Consider the following 16,115-nt stretch of genomic DNA (forward strand, 5'->3'; position numbering starts at 1 on the left):
TATAATTTCATATGTAAATATGAAACAAAACTATATAAAAGAAATAGTGGAGGAGAAAAGAGAGAATGCTTAAAAATGGAAAGAGCACAGCCAATTATATATATCAAAATGTTTATTCATATAATGTTCTGCTAGAACAGTCTTAGAAATTGAACATGAAAGTAATGCCTAATAGTCATTTGGCCCATAACTAAAAATAGAAGTGCAAGAGGTTAATTCTCTAAACATCTCTTACATTGTCAAAGCTTCCAAAAACGATAATGACTATTTAGCCCAATTATCTAATTTTTAGATGAGGAAACTAGAGTAAGAGAAAGAATGGAAAGAAACATATAGGAAAAAAGAAAAAAACATGGAATCTAATTCTTTTATAGTTTTCTTTCCAATACAGCAAATTTTGTCATATTTGCCACCCTCTGCTTTGTATTCCACCATCCCAAAAGAGAGAATGTCTGCCATATGAAGTGGAATATGCTTCAAATTCTTATAAAACATTGGTTTTCCATATTTTCCTATTATTTTCACTTTTAATCTAAAGATCAGATACGAACATCCCTAGTATGAAAATGGAAGCAATTCTTTGATCAGATCCCAATAAAATTAAACGTGAATTGTATAATTAGAATTTGTTCCAATTCCATGGTTTAGTAAAGATATTTGGCATTCTAGATAACTTTCCCACTGGGTGAATATACACTGGTCAGATCTCTGAAAACATGTAGTCTAACTGATCTTATTTCACTATAAATGAATAATACAACACTTATGAGTTTAGTTACCATGAGTTCATCTTCCCAAGTGTAACTAACTCTACAATAGTTTCTCAACAGAAGGGCAACTGGAATCTTGAGGGAAGAACTGTTTCCTTGCATGAGACTTTCCAAGTGGAACAACACAGGTGTGTGACTGAGAAATAGAGAAGTAAATAGAAACAAAAGTTGAAAAGATAGGTCCTAGACAGTTAATTTAAGGGACAAGGATAGAATTGAGAACTGCCGGTTTTGGCTATAAACCTTGTAAGATCATATGACTTTGTAAATCAGGATTACTTATTACTTGGATTTGTTTTTTTTAAGGGAAGGGAAAGCAACAATGGGGAGAGGATGGGAGAAGAGAAAAGGAGTAGAGCAGAAAAGTAAAGAGAAAGAAGACTTTCCAGGTACGACAGAAAGTCAGAGTTCTAGGATATTCATCTAAAAACCCTGTAGAACTTTTTAAGTGCTTCCCCCGCTACTTGGCTTCAGATACCTCATCCATATAATAAGCAGGTAACATTTCATAAACAAGAGTCATTTTGCATATCTTATGGGTTACTATTATTTAGGTGATACCTTTTCTCTGCATCAATATTCTTTTCCTTAAATCTAATGTCCAAAAAAAACATTCTAAATGCACTTCTGGTAGTATGACTGACTACTTCAAATTTGGGTACAGTATACCTGAGGGTGCATGTAGATCTTCCAAAGTATATGCAGACATGGGATTTTAAGGGAATTAATTCCCGAATCCCCAATCTTTGATATTTATCTTTCCTAAAACTAATGTGTTCACCAGGTATCACTCCAGTTCTCAATTCTAACATCTTCTTTAAAAATTTCTCTTTTCATTCTTTAAAGGGGTTAAAAAGATGGAGGGTTGGGTGGGGAGTAAGATATACCTTTTACCCAGCTAGAAGTTTACCTTGATACAAGCCCTAGAGTATGAAAGTCTCTGGAACAAAATAAGGCAATAAATAATAATAATATTTTAAAAAGTGAATTACTGTAAGTAAATACTAGAAAATAAATATTTATAAGTCAGGTAGTTCCCAATTCTTTGAACTGAACACAATGTGGGATATGAACCAAAAGCTGCAGTACTGGAGGGAAATTTTTAAAATCCATTATCATATTGCTATATTGATATACCTTGTCTTTGCCTGGAACAGAATTTTATATTGAAAAAAAATTAATAGAAAAATTTTAAATAGAAAGAAGATGTAAACACCCAATTTATAAATTAAATAAAAAGAACATAAAAGAACCCCTGAAAAATTTCAGAAAACATGCTTCAAATCACAAAGAGTATATATATAAAGTGAAAATATTAAGTAGTTCACAGAATGACTAAAATTAAAATTTAAATGGTGTTTAAAAAAATTACTACCCACTATTAAAAGACACATTTTTAAAATATTAGGATAATCATGGAATGGAAGTAAAAGGATGAAGGATATGCAATAGGCAATTTAATCATAAGTAAGCTACTAAGGCTATATTGACATCAGAAAATATAAAAGCAGACTTCAGAACAAGGAATATTTCCAGTGATAAACAAAATTCATAATGATAAAGCAGATGATTTATCTAGAAGATATAACAATCCTAAACATATAAGTACCTACTAACAGGCTTCAAAATACATAAAGCAAAAATCACAGAAAATAACAAAAAACAGACAACCAAAACTGTACTTTTAACACACCCCTATCAGTAACTGATAGAGCAAGGAGGAAAAAGATACATATTATACTAATAAACTCTACATAATCAACACTTATAATGCACTACAACAAATAATACACAGTTTTCAAATGCAAGTGAAGATTTAACAAAACAGGTGATATACTGGGCCATAACAAAAACCTCAATAAAATTTCAGTGAACCAAATGCATACAAATTAAATTTACTATGCATGTGGCTAAAATGCAGTGAGAAGGGTAGAATCCACAACAAAACAACAAAAGAGCAGGTCAGTCATATGAAACAATGGCTTTCAGACAAAGGACCAGAAATACTACATTTCTTCAGGAGACCTTGAAATATACAGACATCAGGTAAAAGATTCAAAAAGGTTACCTCATTAGTGGGGCAAAATTAGCCTAGATAAAAATCTGCTCTGGCCTAATAGAACAAAGCTTAAAAATCAGCATCAAGAGATTCTATTTTCAAGTAACTTAACTACATGCCAGAATACAACTCAGGAATGTAAAAAGGAATACAAAACTATCCAGCAACTAAACAAGGTAAAATTTATGATTTCTGGCAGGCACCCCATCAAAAAATTAATAAGCATGCAAATACAAATACATCCTGTAAGGGGAAAAGTCAATCAATAAAAGCAGATATACTAATGAGACAAATAATGGAATTAGTAAACAAAGATAATAAAAGAGTTATTATAATTACATATATGTTCTAGATAATACAGTAAGGCATAAACATGTTAGGGAGAGACATGGAAGATAGAAAAGGTCAGTGTATCTAACAACAGAAATAGAAATTACCCAGAATAAACTAGATGGAAAGATAAAACTAAATGAACAGAGCTGTTTATCAGTGATGTGTGGAATTAACTTCAACCAGCCTAAAAGATGCCTAACTGGAGTTCCCAAAGTAGAAGACAAAAAATACTTGAAAAAATAATGACTGAAAATTTTCCAAATCTGATACACACTGTAAAGCCACAGGTCCAGAATCTCAAAGAACCCCAGTAATAAGAAAAAGGGGATGAGAATATACCAAGACACATAAAAATCAAAATGCTTGAAATCACAAAAAGAACAACTTAAACTGGAAGAAACATTTCATTCCCAGAACAAGAGATGAGTGATACTAAGTCTCATCTGAAACAATGCAAGACAGAAGACAATGGGGCAACATCTTTAAAATAATGAAAAAAAAAATCTAGAATTCTATACTTATTTGGAAGTACCCTTCAAATAAATACAAAGGCAAACTAAGACTTCCTCAGACACAAAAGCTGAAAGAATTCATCACCAGATCTGCACTAAGGAAAGGTTTTCCTTCAAGCAGAAGAAAATTACAAATGAAATTCAAAAGAATGAATGGAAAACAAAACAATGAAGGGCATGGGAAATTGTAAATATATGGGTAAATCTAGGTCTTTCTGAAAAATCTCCATAAAATATAATTTGCTGTTGAAACCAAACTTGTTAACAATTTATTGTGGTATTTATAACATATACAGACATAAAATATGTGCCAAAAAGTAATACAAAGGCCAAGAGAAAGAAAATAAAAGTATACTATTGCAAGGTTCTTAAAATACAGATGAAGTACAATAACATTACTTGAAGGTACAATGTAATAATAAGTATATTAAAAAACCTGAAAGCAACCACTAAAGAAACAAAGCAAAGTGTTATATCTGATAAAGCAACAAAGCAAGTAAAATGGGATCAGGAAAAATTACCAATCTAAAACCAGATAAACCACATTGTCTGACCATGATGCAATTCACCTAGAACTCAATTACCAAAATACATATTTGGCAAATAAGCAATATCCAAAACACACACAGATCTCTTATCAATCAGTAAGAAAAATCAACCATTAGGAAAATGGGTATAGGATATGAATAGGTAATTCACCAAATAAGAAACCAAGATAGCCAAACAAATGAAGAAATTCTCTTTTTCACTAGCAATCACAGAAATGCAAAAAAAGATGACAAAATAACACGCACAAAAAAAAACACTACCATGTGACAACTATCAGACTGACAGAAACTAAGATTGAGAAAATACCAAGTGTTGGTATGATACAAACCCACAAAAGAGCAATTTGGCAATAATTATTAAGGTTAAAATGAGCATGCAAACCCTATGAACAGCAATTCCATACAAAATACTTTGTATGGTTGCAGATACAAATACACCAAAGAAAAGCACATACACACTTGAGAAGAATCCTTGCCAACTTCATGTGGTGGTTAGTTTGAGAGAAAGAATGAGATGAGAGGGCTTTAAATACAAAAAAAATTTAATTCTCAAAAGGCAGATTTAAGTCACACACAGCAAAGTGTTAATAACTGCTAAAACTGAGATGGGGTATGTCAAGAATTTCATTATATTCTGTAATTTTCTGCATCTTGGAAATATTCATCAAGTTAAATAATAATGCGAAGTAAATAGGAAAACAGTAATATAAAAAAGCTATAAAACCTATCATAGGAAGTTTGCTTCTGAGCTGGCTCCCTCTTCAAAAAAATAAGATAAAAGGATCTGTGATCTAAAAATAAGATACCTGTATTTCTTCAATTCTAAGACAAAAAAACAAAAAGCAAGCAAAGATGGTATGTCAAAAGATGAGAAGAACATTAACACATCTCACATTCAGTATGTAAACTTATCTATCTTCTAAGGTACCACATCTTTTAAGTGTGTCTGTTGTGCAATATCCCAGAGAGGCCTTTTACCACCAACACAGGGGGCAAAAAAAATTCACCAGCAATCACAGAAAAGGTAGAAAAGGGAGAATCATTCTGTGAGTTGTATAGGGAGGGATCAGTATAGCAACTGCTTCTTAATCAGGTTCTCAACCAATCAGCCTGTTCTTAGTCTTTACTATATGAGGTAAGTAATGCTCTCTTCCAAGGCCTCTGCTCCACAACATAAATAGGGTTGGTTCTTAGCTATTCCCCCACTGCTGTCTCAGTATTCAACCTTCTTCAATCTAATCTACTAGTAATAGCTTTTTGGCCACCTCCTTTATAGCTGATAAACTATTGCTGTCATTGTTTCTTCTCCCATTCTTCTGACTTTTTAAAGCACCTTTACTCTCATTTTCATAGCATTAAGGGAGTAAGTAACTGCATATGTTCAATCTATCACAGCAAAGTCTCTTTATACCATTTATCACTATGTGAAAATATTTACTTAATTGATTTAGTTTAACTCCCCTCCCCACCCACACACACAGCAGAATCCTGTCTTTTCTACTGCCCTTAACATAACACTTAGCACATACCAGATAGTAACAGAAAACCATATTTAAAACCATAGGAGTGTCTTGGCAATGATTTTTGGGATATGACACCTAAAACACAAGCAACAAAATAAAAAATAAACAATCAGAATTACAACAAACTAAAATGCTTCTGCATAGCAAAACAATTAAATGAAAAGGCAACCTGTGGGATGGGAAAAACTATTTGCAAACCATGTATTTGATAAGAGGTTAATATTTAAAATATGTAAAGAGTTCATATTAACTCAATAGTGAAAAACCCCAAAAAATCCAATTAAAAAAATGGACAAATGATCTGAATAGACATTTTTCCAAAGAAGCTATTAGAATGTCTAACAAGTACATGAAAAGGTGCTCAACATCAGAAACCACTAGGGAAATGCAAATCAAAACCACAATGAGGTATCACCTCACATATGTTAGAATGGCTATCATCAAAAAGATAAGAGATAATAAATGTTGGCATGCAAACAAAAGAGAATCCTTGTGCACTGTTGGTGGGAATACAAATTGGTAGAACTACTATAGAACAGTATGAAAGTTCCTAAAGAAATTAAAAATAGAAACTACACTATGATTTAACAATTCCATTTCTGGGTATACATCCAACTGAAACTAAAAAAAAAAAATCACTGTGCCAAAGAGATATCTGCACTATGTTCACTGCAGTATTATTTACAATAGCCAAGATATGAAAACAACCTACAATCCATCGATGCCTGACCAGATAAAAATGTGGAGTATTCATTTTATATACATACATACAATGGAATACTACTGAGCCATTAAAAGGAAATCCTGCCCTTTGCAACAACAGGGATGGACCCTGATGACATTATGCTAAGTGAAGTAAATCAGACAAGAGAAAGATAAATACTGTATGATCTCACTTACATGTGGAATGTGTGAAATCAAAGCAAAATACCAAACTCATGGAAAAAGAGATCAGATCTGTGGTTACCAGTGGCAGCAGGTAGGGGAACTAGATGAAGGTGATCAAAAGGCACAAACTTCCAGCTATAATATAAGTACTGAGGATGTAAGGTACAACATGCTGACTATAGTTAACACTACTATATGGTATATTTGAAAGTTGCTGAGAGAGTGAATCCTAAAAGTTCTCATCACAAGGAAAACCGTTTTTTCTTTTTTGTCTTTTTTTTCTTGTATCTAGTGAGATGACAGATGCTAACTAAATTTATTACAGTAATCATTTCATAATATATGTATGTCAAGTTATTAGGATATATCTTAAACTCACACAGTGCTGTGTATCAATTACATCTCAATAAAACTGAAAGAAAAGTAATACTGGATAAAGCCCCCCCAAAAATACACAGAACAAATTCCCACCAACCCTGTCCCCCAGGAAGATGCAGTGTGAGAGGCTCATTTTGTTAAGCTCCACCTCATCTACTCCTTTCTCCTACTAAACGACTGCCACTCTATTAGGTGGGATCCAGATTCACCCTTAATCAGAACTTACCCACAGAATTTAAACTGAAGTTGGAAAGCCCCTTTTCTTCCTTATCAAAAAAACAATAAATATAAACGAGGAAGTCCAAGTGTCCACATTATCTACCATGTGATAAAAATCTAAGAAAAGAAAATAAGATCGGTCCCAAAGAAACTGACACAAGAGGACTGAAAAAAGAATTCCAACAACATTCAAGTGCCTGATTTCATTTCCTTAGAATTTCCAGAGATGCCCTGGTTCCAATCTTCCCAACATTTGGTTGTTAAGCTCTTCCTTTTTATGTGTGCGGCCTACTCACTTCCTTATCCTGTCAAAAAACACCCACTTTTTGCTTAAGCCAGGTTAGGGTGGGCATTTATGCTAAGCTGTGCATTGCTTGTAATGAATCATATTGAATTCATGACTAATACATGCAAATTCATTTTATGCATTGCTTACATTTATTTACATGAAATAAATGCAATTTCACATTTATTTACATTATTCATATGAAACAGGATACATTAAGTTCCAATTTCCATCTTTCTAAATGTCCTTAATTGAACCATAGAAGACTGCTGCTACCGAGAAGGCAAATAGTGAATCTGTGACATCTTACTACACTGATGGACAGTGACTGCATTGGGGTATGGGTGGGAACTTGATAATATAGGTAAATGTAGTAACCACATTGTTTTCTCATGTGAAACCTTCATAAGAGTGTATATCAATAATACCTTAATAAAAAATTTAAAAAAAAAAAAGAAGACTGCTGCTGCCAATAGACACTCAATGGGAAGATTTTATGTAGATAAAAATAATCTCCAAATCTCATACACGAAGAGATGAAGATATGGCAAGGAAGATATTCATTTGAAGAAAAAAACGGCCAATATAATTATTCCCTATTAAAATGAAACTTTTTCTCATGATCTTCCTTAACACTCAGCATATGTTAACACACTGGGCCATGGCAATTTAAGTTATAAAAAATTTGTTCTTTACTTGAAAAAGAGGAATCTGTTAGAAGTGATACCTTGTAGACGTTTCTTGCTGAATACAACTGGATAGACTGAGTAACTACCCTATTATTTTTAAAGATTTCTAGATTTTTCAATGTAATAAAGAATACCATTTAAAATAAAATCTGTGAAGTTCAGCTGCCACTTACTGCTTCTAGTTGTTTCTTCTTCTGCACTAGTAACTCCAACATGAGGTTGACATTGGCCAAATCAAGGTTATCTTGGTCAGTTCCCAACAAATCCTGAAGTATTTGCCACCTGTGACCATTCTAAAAATGAAGAAGAGAAGAAACAAAGTAACTTCCCTAAGAAGATTGTTTTAGATAGTCCACAACAAATGTTTAACTGCTACTTCCTAATATGTTTATGACAGATATCAAAACATACCATAATGTTCTAACCTACTCCTTCCCAGCTAGTGGCTTCCCACTGCCTTCTAATTATAAACACTGTTTTTCTCTTAAATGAATTTAGATAGCAGATTATATGAAAGGCATATTTAAGACAAATGTTAACTTAGCATCTCTAAAGGTGTAATTCCCTTTAAAATAAGTGCCTGGATTTTAATTATTTGTCTGGCCATAGTCTTAACTTTGTATTTGCTAAATTATTAATTTAAGCTCATTTGCCACAATACTTTGAGGGTAATCCTCTTAAATAGAGAATCTTTCAATAGTTTTTCCAAATTACCACCCAGAGTTTCACACTTGCTATGTAATCCTTTATATCTTGTATTTTCAATCAACTCTGACTCAATGTGATCCCACCACACCTTTTAAGGTGATCACTAGAGACAATGCAGTGAAGAATGTTCTTTACTGAAGAACAATCTTAAATATCCTTTAAGAAAAATCAATAATACACCAAACTTTAATATCTCATTAATATTAAGCCAATAAAAACCACAAATTAAAGTTGATAAAAAATAGTAAGAGTTGAAACATACGGTGCTACTCACTGAGTGGTCCAATTTGAACCTCTTTTCCTCAAATCTTTGCTTCTGTTTGAGAATGAGCTCATTCACTGAAAACAGAAACAAAACAAAAAGCACACATAATATGTATTTTTGTTAAATGCACCATGTAGTTGTTCTGTTAGATGTTTTACTTTAAAAAAAAACAATTAAAAAGATGCTAAGCAAAAAATGCTAGTTTCTATTTTATTATTTCAAATTAGAAAGTTTTGTTGCAGCTACTACTGTAACTACTACTACAACTATTATTATTATTCCTACTACCAACACTACAGAATTCTTCAGAATATGCACTTCCTTGTACATGTCTCACTGATTACATGACTGGTACTTAGAGAGGCAATTCTTCACTGTATGAGAATGTCCCAGGCTCTGATGTTAATGGTTGATTCTGAGGAAATAAGCACTAAAGCTTTTTGTTTGTTCTTCTTGTTCGACTTTTTATAGATTTCATCATGACAGACATGGTAAGTTACCTATCCAAAAATAAACCTACCTTTTTTTTTATTTAATAACAAGGGGGTTTTTTTTAGACTCCCACGTACTTTCAGAGAAGCTAGATGACCCCCAACCCCATGTATGACTCTTGCCTAATTTAAACCAATCTAGTCATTCACACCTTTACCAGTGACTGGGGTTTAATCAGTATGTGGCCTAGTTTTGACCAATGAGGGGTATGCTGCCTTACAGAAAGAGAAGGATAAAAGGAAAACGGGTTTTTTTCCTGCCTGCATTAAGGGATAGTATCTGGAAAGCCACAGTGCAATCTTGAAGGGATCTAGCTGAAGAACCAAAGCACATGCTGGGATAGAAGTAATTTTAATGGGATTTTTCTGTCTTTAACAGCCAACTGATAACAACAACAATAACAACTTAAAAACTTATAAAGAAAAGGAAAACTAGCACTAGGCACTTTAATTTATAGACATTATCCAACAGGCTTTCCATTTTAGAGATGAGGGGATAATTAGGGCATAAGGAATGTATTCATTGTGACATGTAGCACAAGATAAGAGTTGGGAAATAAATCTAACTATTCAATACTTTACAGCTATAAATACTTTCAAACAAACCAGAGAGATGCCAAACCCACTCTAGGATCTCCAAGGTATTTAAGACTTGGGATTCAAAGATATGTTAAGACTCAGAATCTAAGACTCAAGCAACTCAGAGTAGGAAACATATATATATAAATGATCCAGTAGTTGTAATATAACACAATAATCAGTACTATCATCAAAATAGATTTACAAAGAACACAGAACAAGGAGAAATCAAAATGTCAGTAAGCAAGATTCACATAGAAGGTGATATTAGAATAGGGCCATAACAGGTACACAGAGATTCATTAAACAGAAAGAGAAATGGAAAAGAATTCAGTTAAGAGTGTGTTGCTGTGGGGGTGAGCATACAGTCATAAAAGAGGAGGATGATTTAAAATCAATGTGGTTGAAAGATATGAAAGCAACCTAAGTGCCCATCAGTAGTTGAATGGCTACAGAAGATGTAGTACATATACACATGGAATACTATTCAGCCATAAGAAAACAAATCCTACCATTTGCAAAAACATGGGTGGAGCTGGACGATATTATGCTCAGTGAAGTAAGCCAGGCAGAGAAGGACAAGTACCAAATGATTTCCCTCATTTGTGGAGTATAACAACGAAGCGTAACTGAAGGAACAAAACAGCAGCAGACTCACAGACTCCAAGAACAGACTAGCAGTTCCCAAAGGGGAGGGGAGGGGGAAGGTGGGGAGGGAGGGAGAAGGGGATTGAGGGGTAGGGTATCATGACTGGTACACGTGGTGTGTGTGGGGGTCACGGAGAAGACAAGTAGTGACTCCATGGCATCTTACTACACTGATGGACAATGACTTAAATGGGGTATGAGGGGGACTTGGTAATATGGGTGAATGTAGTAACAACAATGTTTTTCATGTGAAACCTTCATAAGTGTGTATATCAATGATACCTTAATTAAAACAAAAAAAATCAATGTGGCTGAAACACAGGGTCAGAGTGATTTTGTTAATCATTAACAGGTGCTAAGAACTAAGGCTATAAATACAGACAAACTGGAACCTGACTCTGAAGAGCCTGGTATGTTATCTCACAAGCAAAAGTATTATTACAGTCCAAGGAAGACAAAGGAGGGAGTTTGAAATAATGTCGTGGGAATAAAGAAAAGTATGTGAATAATAAGTTTAATGTTCCAGTTACAAAATTAATCATTTGAATAAAAACTGTAACTTAAGTAACTGTAGTACTTTACATGTGTATACCTCATCCCATTTACCAAGAAGTCTCATATACTGCTGAGCTTGAAGGATAGTCTATATCCATAATTATAATTCTCTGGATCAAAACAGCCACAGTACTAAGAACAAACAATGCATTTCTATTGCTAAAGCTTCCATTGTAGCAACTGTCTTTTTAGAGGTAGGAGAGTATAGTAAAAGCAAATACTCTTGAGCCAGACTGAACAGGACCAAATTCCAATGCCACCTCTTACTGGCCATGTAACTTTATGCAAGATATTTGACTTCTCTGTGCCAGTTTCCACATGAGGGAGGAGGATGACAACAACAGTATCTATCTCACAGGACTGAGAATTAAACGAGTTAACTTACATGAAGCACTTAGAATAGCGCCTGGCAATAGTAAAGATGTTAAATGTATAAGGAAAAATTCTGAGATGACCTAAAATTAAGTGACATAAGGAACAGAGAACAGGGGAGAGACAAGAGAAGGTAATCAGTCAATAGCAGTGGGCCATAGCTAACCAGAAACTCCCCATTCCTGAATGAAGTCATTTCAGCAACTATCTAGAAGGTGCCTGGAACCACTGCATTCCCCCTTGCACGGGAACAGTGCCTCATCATCAACCATGCATGACTCTTCTCTAGGGACTAGCCACCTATCCCCAGACCTTCCCCTCTTCACTTCAGCCCACCCACCTTCTTTATATATAGCTACTATAAATTTAAACAACTTTCTTTCCTTGAGACCCCCTCATAAATGTCCCCTGTGTCGTAAGTAGGGAAGACAAGTTGCTTCTGAGAAACTGGTCTTGCTGCTGGTGAAGCAGAAACTTCTGGCCCAGGATTCAGTCCTGTTTCTGGCTATATCTGTAAAGGCTCAATAAACTTTTTTATTTCAGAGATCTCTCAGTATGTAGACTTTTTGATTTGTCATGCATTAGCTACTTTTTAAACAAGGACTTTAAACTTTATACACATGTTCCCCCTTAAAATTAAAGAGTGAGAGGGTCATTCATTAGGGAAATAAGAAAATTCAATTTACCAATTTTATATACAGACAAAGAAAGCTAAAATAAAGGGACTGCTCGAGAGAGAGAGGGAAAAGAAGGAAGGAGGGAAAGAGAGAAGGGCAGGCACCTAGAGAGATCCTGAACAACAGAGGGACAGGAAGAGCAAGGGAGCAAGCCCTGCCAGTAGTAGAGGAGACCAATTGCAGAGGTGGGGAGTGGAGATGGGACCAAACACCTGCTCACCTTGCATGAGCCTTCCAGAATCAGGAAAAAAAGAGAGCTCTCAACACCAAGGAGAATGGAAAGAAGACTAAGTATGTAGACAGTGGAGAGTAGAGGGGAATAATAGAATGTAGAAGATACAGGGGGAGGCAAGTCAGAAAAAGAAGGACTATAGTGCCATGCTTAGGGCAGGAAAGGAAAAATCAAAGTATCTGTCTTGACAAAAAACTGTATTAACTCTAATGACCAGAAAACCAAATCCTTTTGAGCATTTGACATCCAATTATTTGCTTTCATTAAAATTGAAAAAAGGACTTGACTTATTATCTAATAGGGCATTAAAAAAATTTATGACAATAGACCAGTAAATGGTTTTTTAAGCACATAATTCAGGAGGAGGTCAAAGAACTGAGTGACATTGCTGTAACAAAATTTCTTCAATACCCATCAACTTATTTATGTAAGCAAAGTTTCTTAAGACCCAGGTGTTTTAAAAATATAAAGGAAAAGTCTTCAATTACACAATGTTATATATCAATTATATCTGAATTTTTTTTTAATCTGATGATTCTAAATAAATTATAAAAAGAATACAAATGAAACTGAGTCCTTTTCATACTAATGGCCATCAATAGCTATTACTGAACCTATCCTAACTGAGGAGAAGGGCACCATCAAACATTAAGCAGCACATTTGCAATAAGTTTTTTTGTCTAGTACTTCATAAAATTTGTAATTATCTATTTGATTAATTACATACTACTAGTAAATCTAATAACCACCCAGAAAAAATATTTAAGTTTTTAAAATATTAAATAGAAAATTGTTTGAAAGATACTTCTAAGTCTGTAATTACTTATAAACCTTTCTGTTACAGAAAAGTAGTACAGACAGCTCAATAAGAATTTCAAGAATGAAAATTCCTTATACAAGGATAAAATTATGTAGGCAATATAAAATTTAAGTAGAAATTCAAAGAAAAAGAATTTAAGTTCTCATTGTTAGGGAAAAGTGCTTTCAAATCACTGATTAGTATGAAATCACTATGATACTTACACTCCATTAGATACATTTTAAAAATACTAAAACTTTTATTTTTAAATAACCATATTTACAACTCTTAAAAATCACATCTTTTATAAGTTTACATCCTTTACAAACTAAGTTTACAGCTTAAACTTATAAAGATTTTGGATGCTAATTTAAATGGGTATCAGTTGTGAAGAAATAATTCATTTTTCAGATTTTTATATGGGTGACCAAAGCCAAAAAAAAAAAAGGTTTGAAAACATTTATACAGAAAATGGGCAGCCCAACCCTCTACCTACGACTCAACTTAAATGTACAGCATTAAAAGTGAAGAAAACCTATCAATAAAAAAAGTACAAGGCTACCTAGAGTAATTCAGAACTGTGTAGAATATATTTACTTTGTATATGCTCAGAGGAAATCTGTCTTTTAAAAGGTTCAAGGTCTTCTTAATCCAACCAAGAAGTGCAGGCACTGTACAAATTATGTTATTTTAATCTGAAGCAATGGAAATAAGTAAGGTAGAAAATTTTTTTCAGTATAGAAAAAAACAAGTGGTAGTCTACTTTCAGAACAGACCTGAAATCTCAGTTTATGGGAGACATAGTCCATTATTAACCTACTGAGGGAACATAAGTATTTGACCATCACCATACAAAGATAAAGACTGCAAGGCAAAAAAACAAAAGTGTGTATCAGGAAGGAATGTTATTTCCATGGATAATATATAATAACATTGGAAGTTGCATTATAATTAAAAGACTTCAAATACTGGCATAAAATATACTCCCATTACCCAAAAACAATTTTTTACCCATAAAAAGAGAAGGTTAAAAACTAGATCATACCCAAGATAAATTCTAGCTTAGAAACTGAATAATTGTGACTTCATTGTTCACTGGATATTCCAGAGTGTGTGTGTATGTGTGTATGTACATATAAAATGTATGAAGCCACTTTCCAACTAAAACAACACTGTATTTTATATTCCTTTCATATTAGTATATAGTGTTCTCTATTTAGAAATGCACATAACAGAATTTCTAACTTAAGAACTCATTAAGGAATTTGTCTTAAAATTTTAATAAGTACCAAAATCTTCAGAACATTAGATTCTATTCTATATTTGACATCCCAAAAGAAGATAGTTTTCCAAAATTATGTCAACTGATTGAAAAGTGATTCTAGAGCTCACACAGCAGCATCAGTCTGTGAAGTTCAGGGACAAAGGATTCTGCTTTGCAGGACTCGATTTCTTTCTATCTAATCTAGCCCATGAAGTCCAGCCCTGCAGAATATCACACTTCTTTTTTTCCTAAGATCTTTCATCATGTTCTGACTTTCCAATTCCTCCCCAGGTCACAGACTCTCTTCCCCTATCCAGAAATCCTCATATCCAAGCTTTTTCCCCCTTTTCCCCTCTCCCTTAACCCTTTCTTCCATTGCTTCTCACTTGGACCCCAGAAGCAGAAACAGCAGGAATGAATAATACTGTATGAAGACACAGGTATTCTGAGCCTCTGGCATTCCTCTTCAGCCTCACATTCTGTTCAGCCATCTACGTAAAAATCTAATAGTTATGTTAATTTTTTTTAGTGAAATTTAAAAATAACACAATATGGTACTAACAAGAATATGGCATGAAATCTATGTCACAACCCAAGGAAGACTGGGAAAACACCCTGGTGAGTAGGAAATAGAAACCTGCTTCCCTCAAAAGCTATGTTTTAAGTGCTAGCACACACTTCGGGGAAACAATATTTAAAGAAATAAAAAATCTTTCCAAAGACTCACCCAAGAAATTAGGATACAGATGGTCAATATTATCCACAACATAGTTACACTTGGGGCATCTATTGTTATCTTCCAAACTCTGATGAATACACTTGTAGCTATTAGCGGAGAAAAAATAAAATAGTTCTGATTAAATCAGATGAATAAACTGGTCATGAAATAACACATATTAATTAATTAGTCTTTTATTTCTCCTTTTCCACATAAGTAATCTAACAGTTATCAAATTTATTTCAGCTTGTATTTTTACATAGTAAAGAAGATACACAGGCCATTATTAGATCATAGTATACAAAAGTTATTTAAAAATAAACTTGAAAAAAGGCTACTGTACATAAAATTTTAAAAGATATACTATAAACTTTAAGTTTATACAATTTCAATATTATATAACACCACCAGAAAAAACAAATACCTATGGTTTAGTTAAGCAAACAGACTATTCATGTTCTTTGAGTGCTAATATCCTTAACAAAAAAAAAGAACTCATTCACAAATAAGAGAATACAAAAATCAACATGACAAAAAAGTCAATAAACATGAGAAAATCACCTTCACTAGGATGAAAAATTGATTTACAATTATATATACTA

General features: G+C 33.5%; 1 protein-coding gene across 6 annotated transcripts in view; it reads right to left on the minus strand.

Moving 5' to 3' along the window:
- Positions 1-16,115, minus strand: part of COP1 (COP1 E3 ubiquitin ligase) — a 218,696-nt gene that overhangs the window by 175,931 nt on the left and 26,650 nt on the right. For 4 of the 6 annotated variants that reach the window (XM_073216792.1, XM_073216794.1, XM_073216795.1 and 1 more), the window contains exons 3-5: positions 15,523-15,620; positions 9,176-9,252; positions 8,379-8,498 (exon numbers count right to left, since the gene is read on the minus strand). In XM_073216792.1, coding sequence (XP_073072893.1) covers positions 8,379-8,498; positions 9,176-9,252; positions 15,523-15,620 — 295 coding nt within the window. The remainder of the gene's footprint in view (positions 1-8,378; positions 8,499-9,175; positions 9,253-15,522; positions 15,621-16,115) is intronic. The other 2 variants (XM_073216796.1, XM_073216793.1) reach the window with 1 other exon arrangement.

The sequence above is a fragment of the Manis javanica genome, chromosome 11, assembly GCF_040802235.1.
Source record: "Manis javanica isolate MJ-LG chromosome 11, MJ_LKY, whole genome shotgun sequence".
NCBI classification, from domain to species: domain Eukaryota; kingdom Metazoa; phylum Chordata; class Mammalia; order Pholidota; family Manidae; genus Manis; species Manis javanica.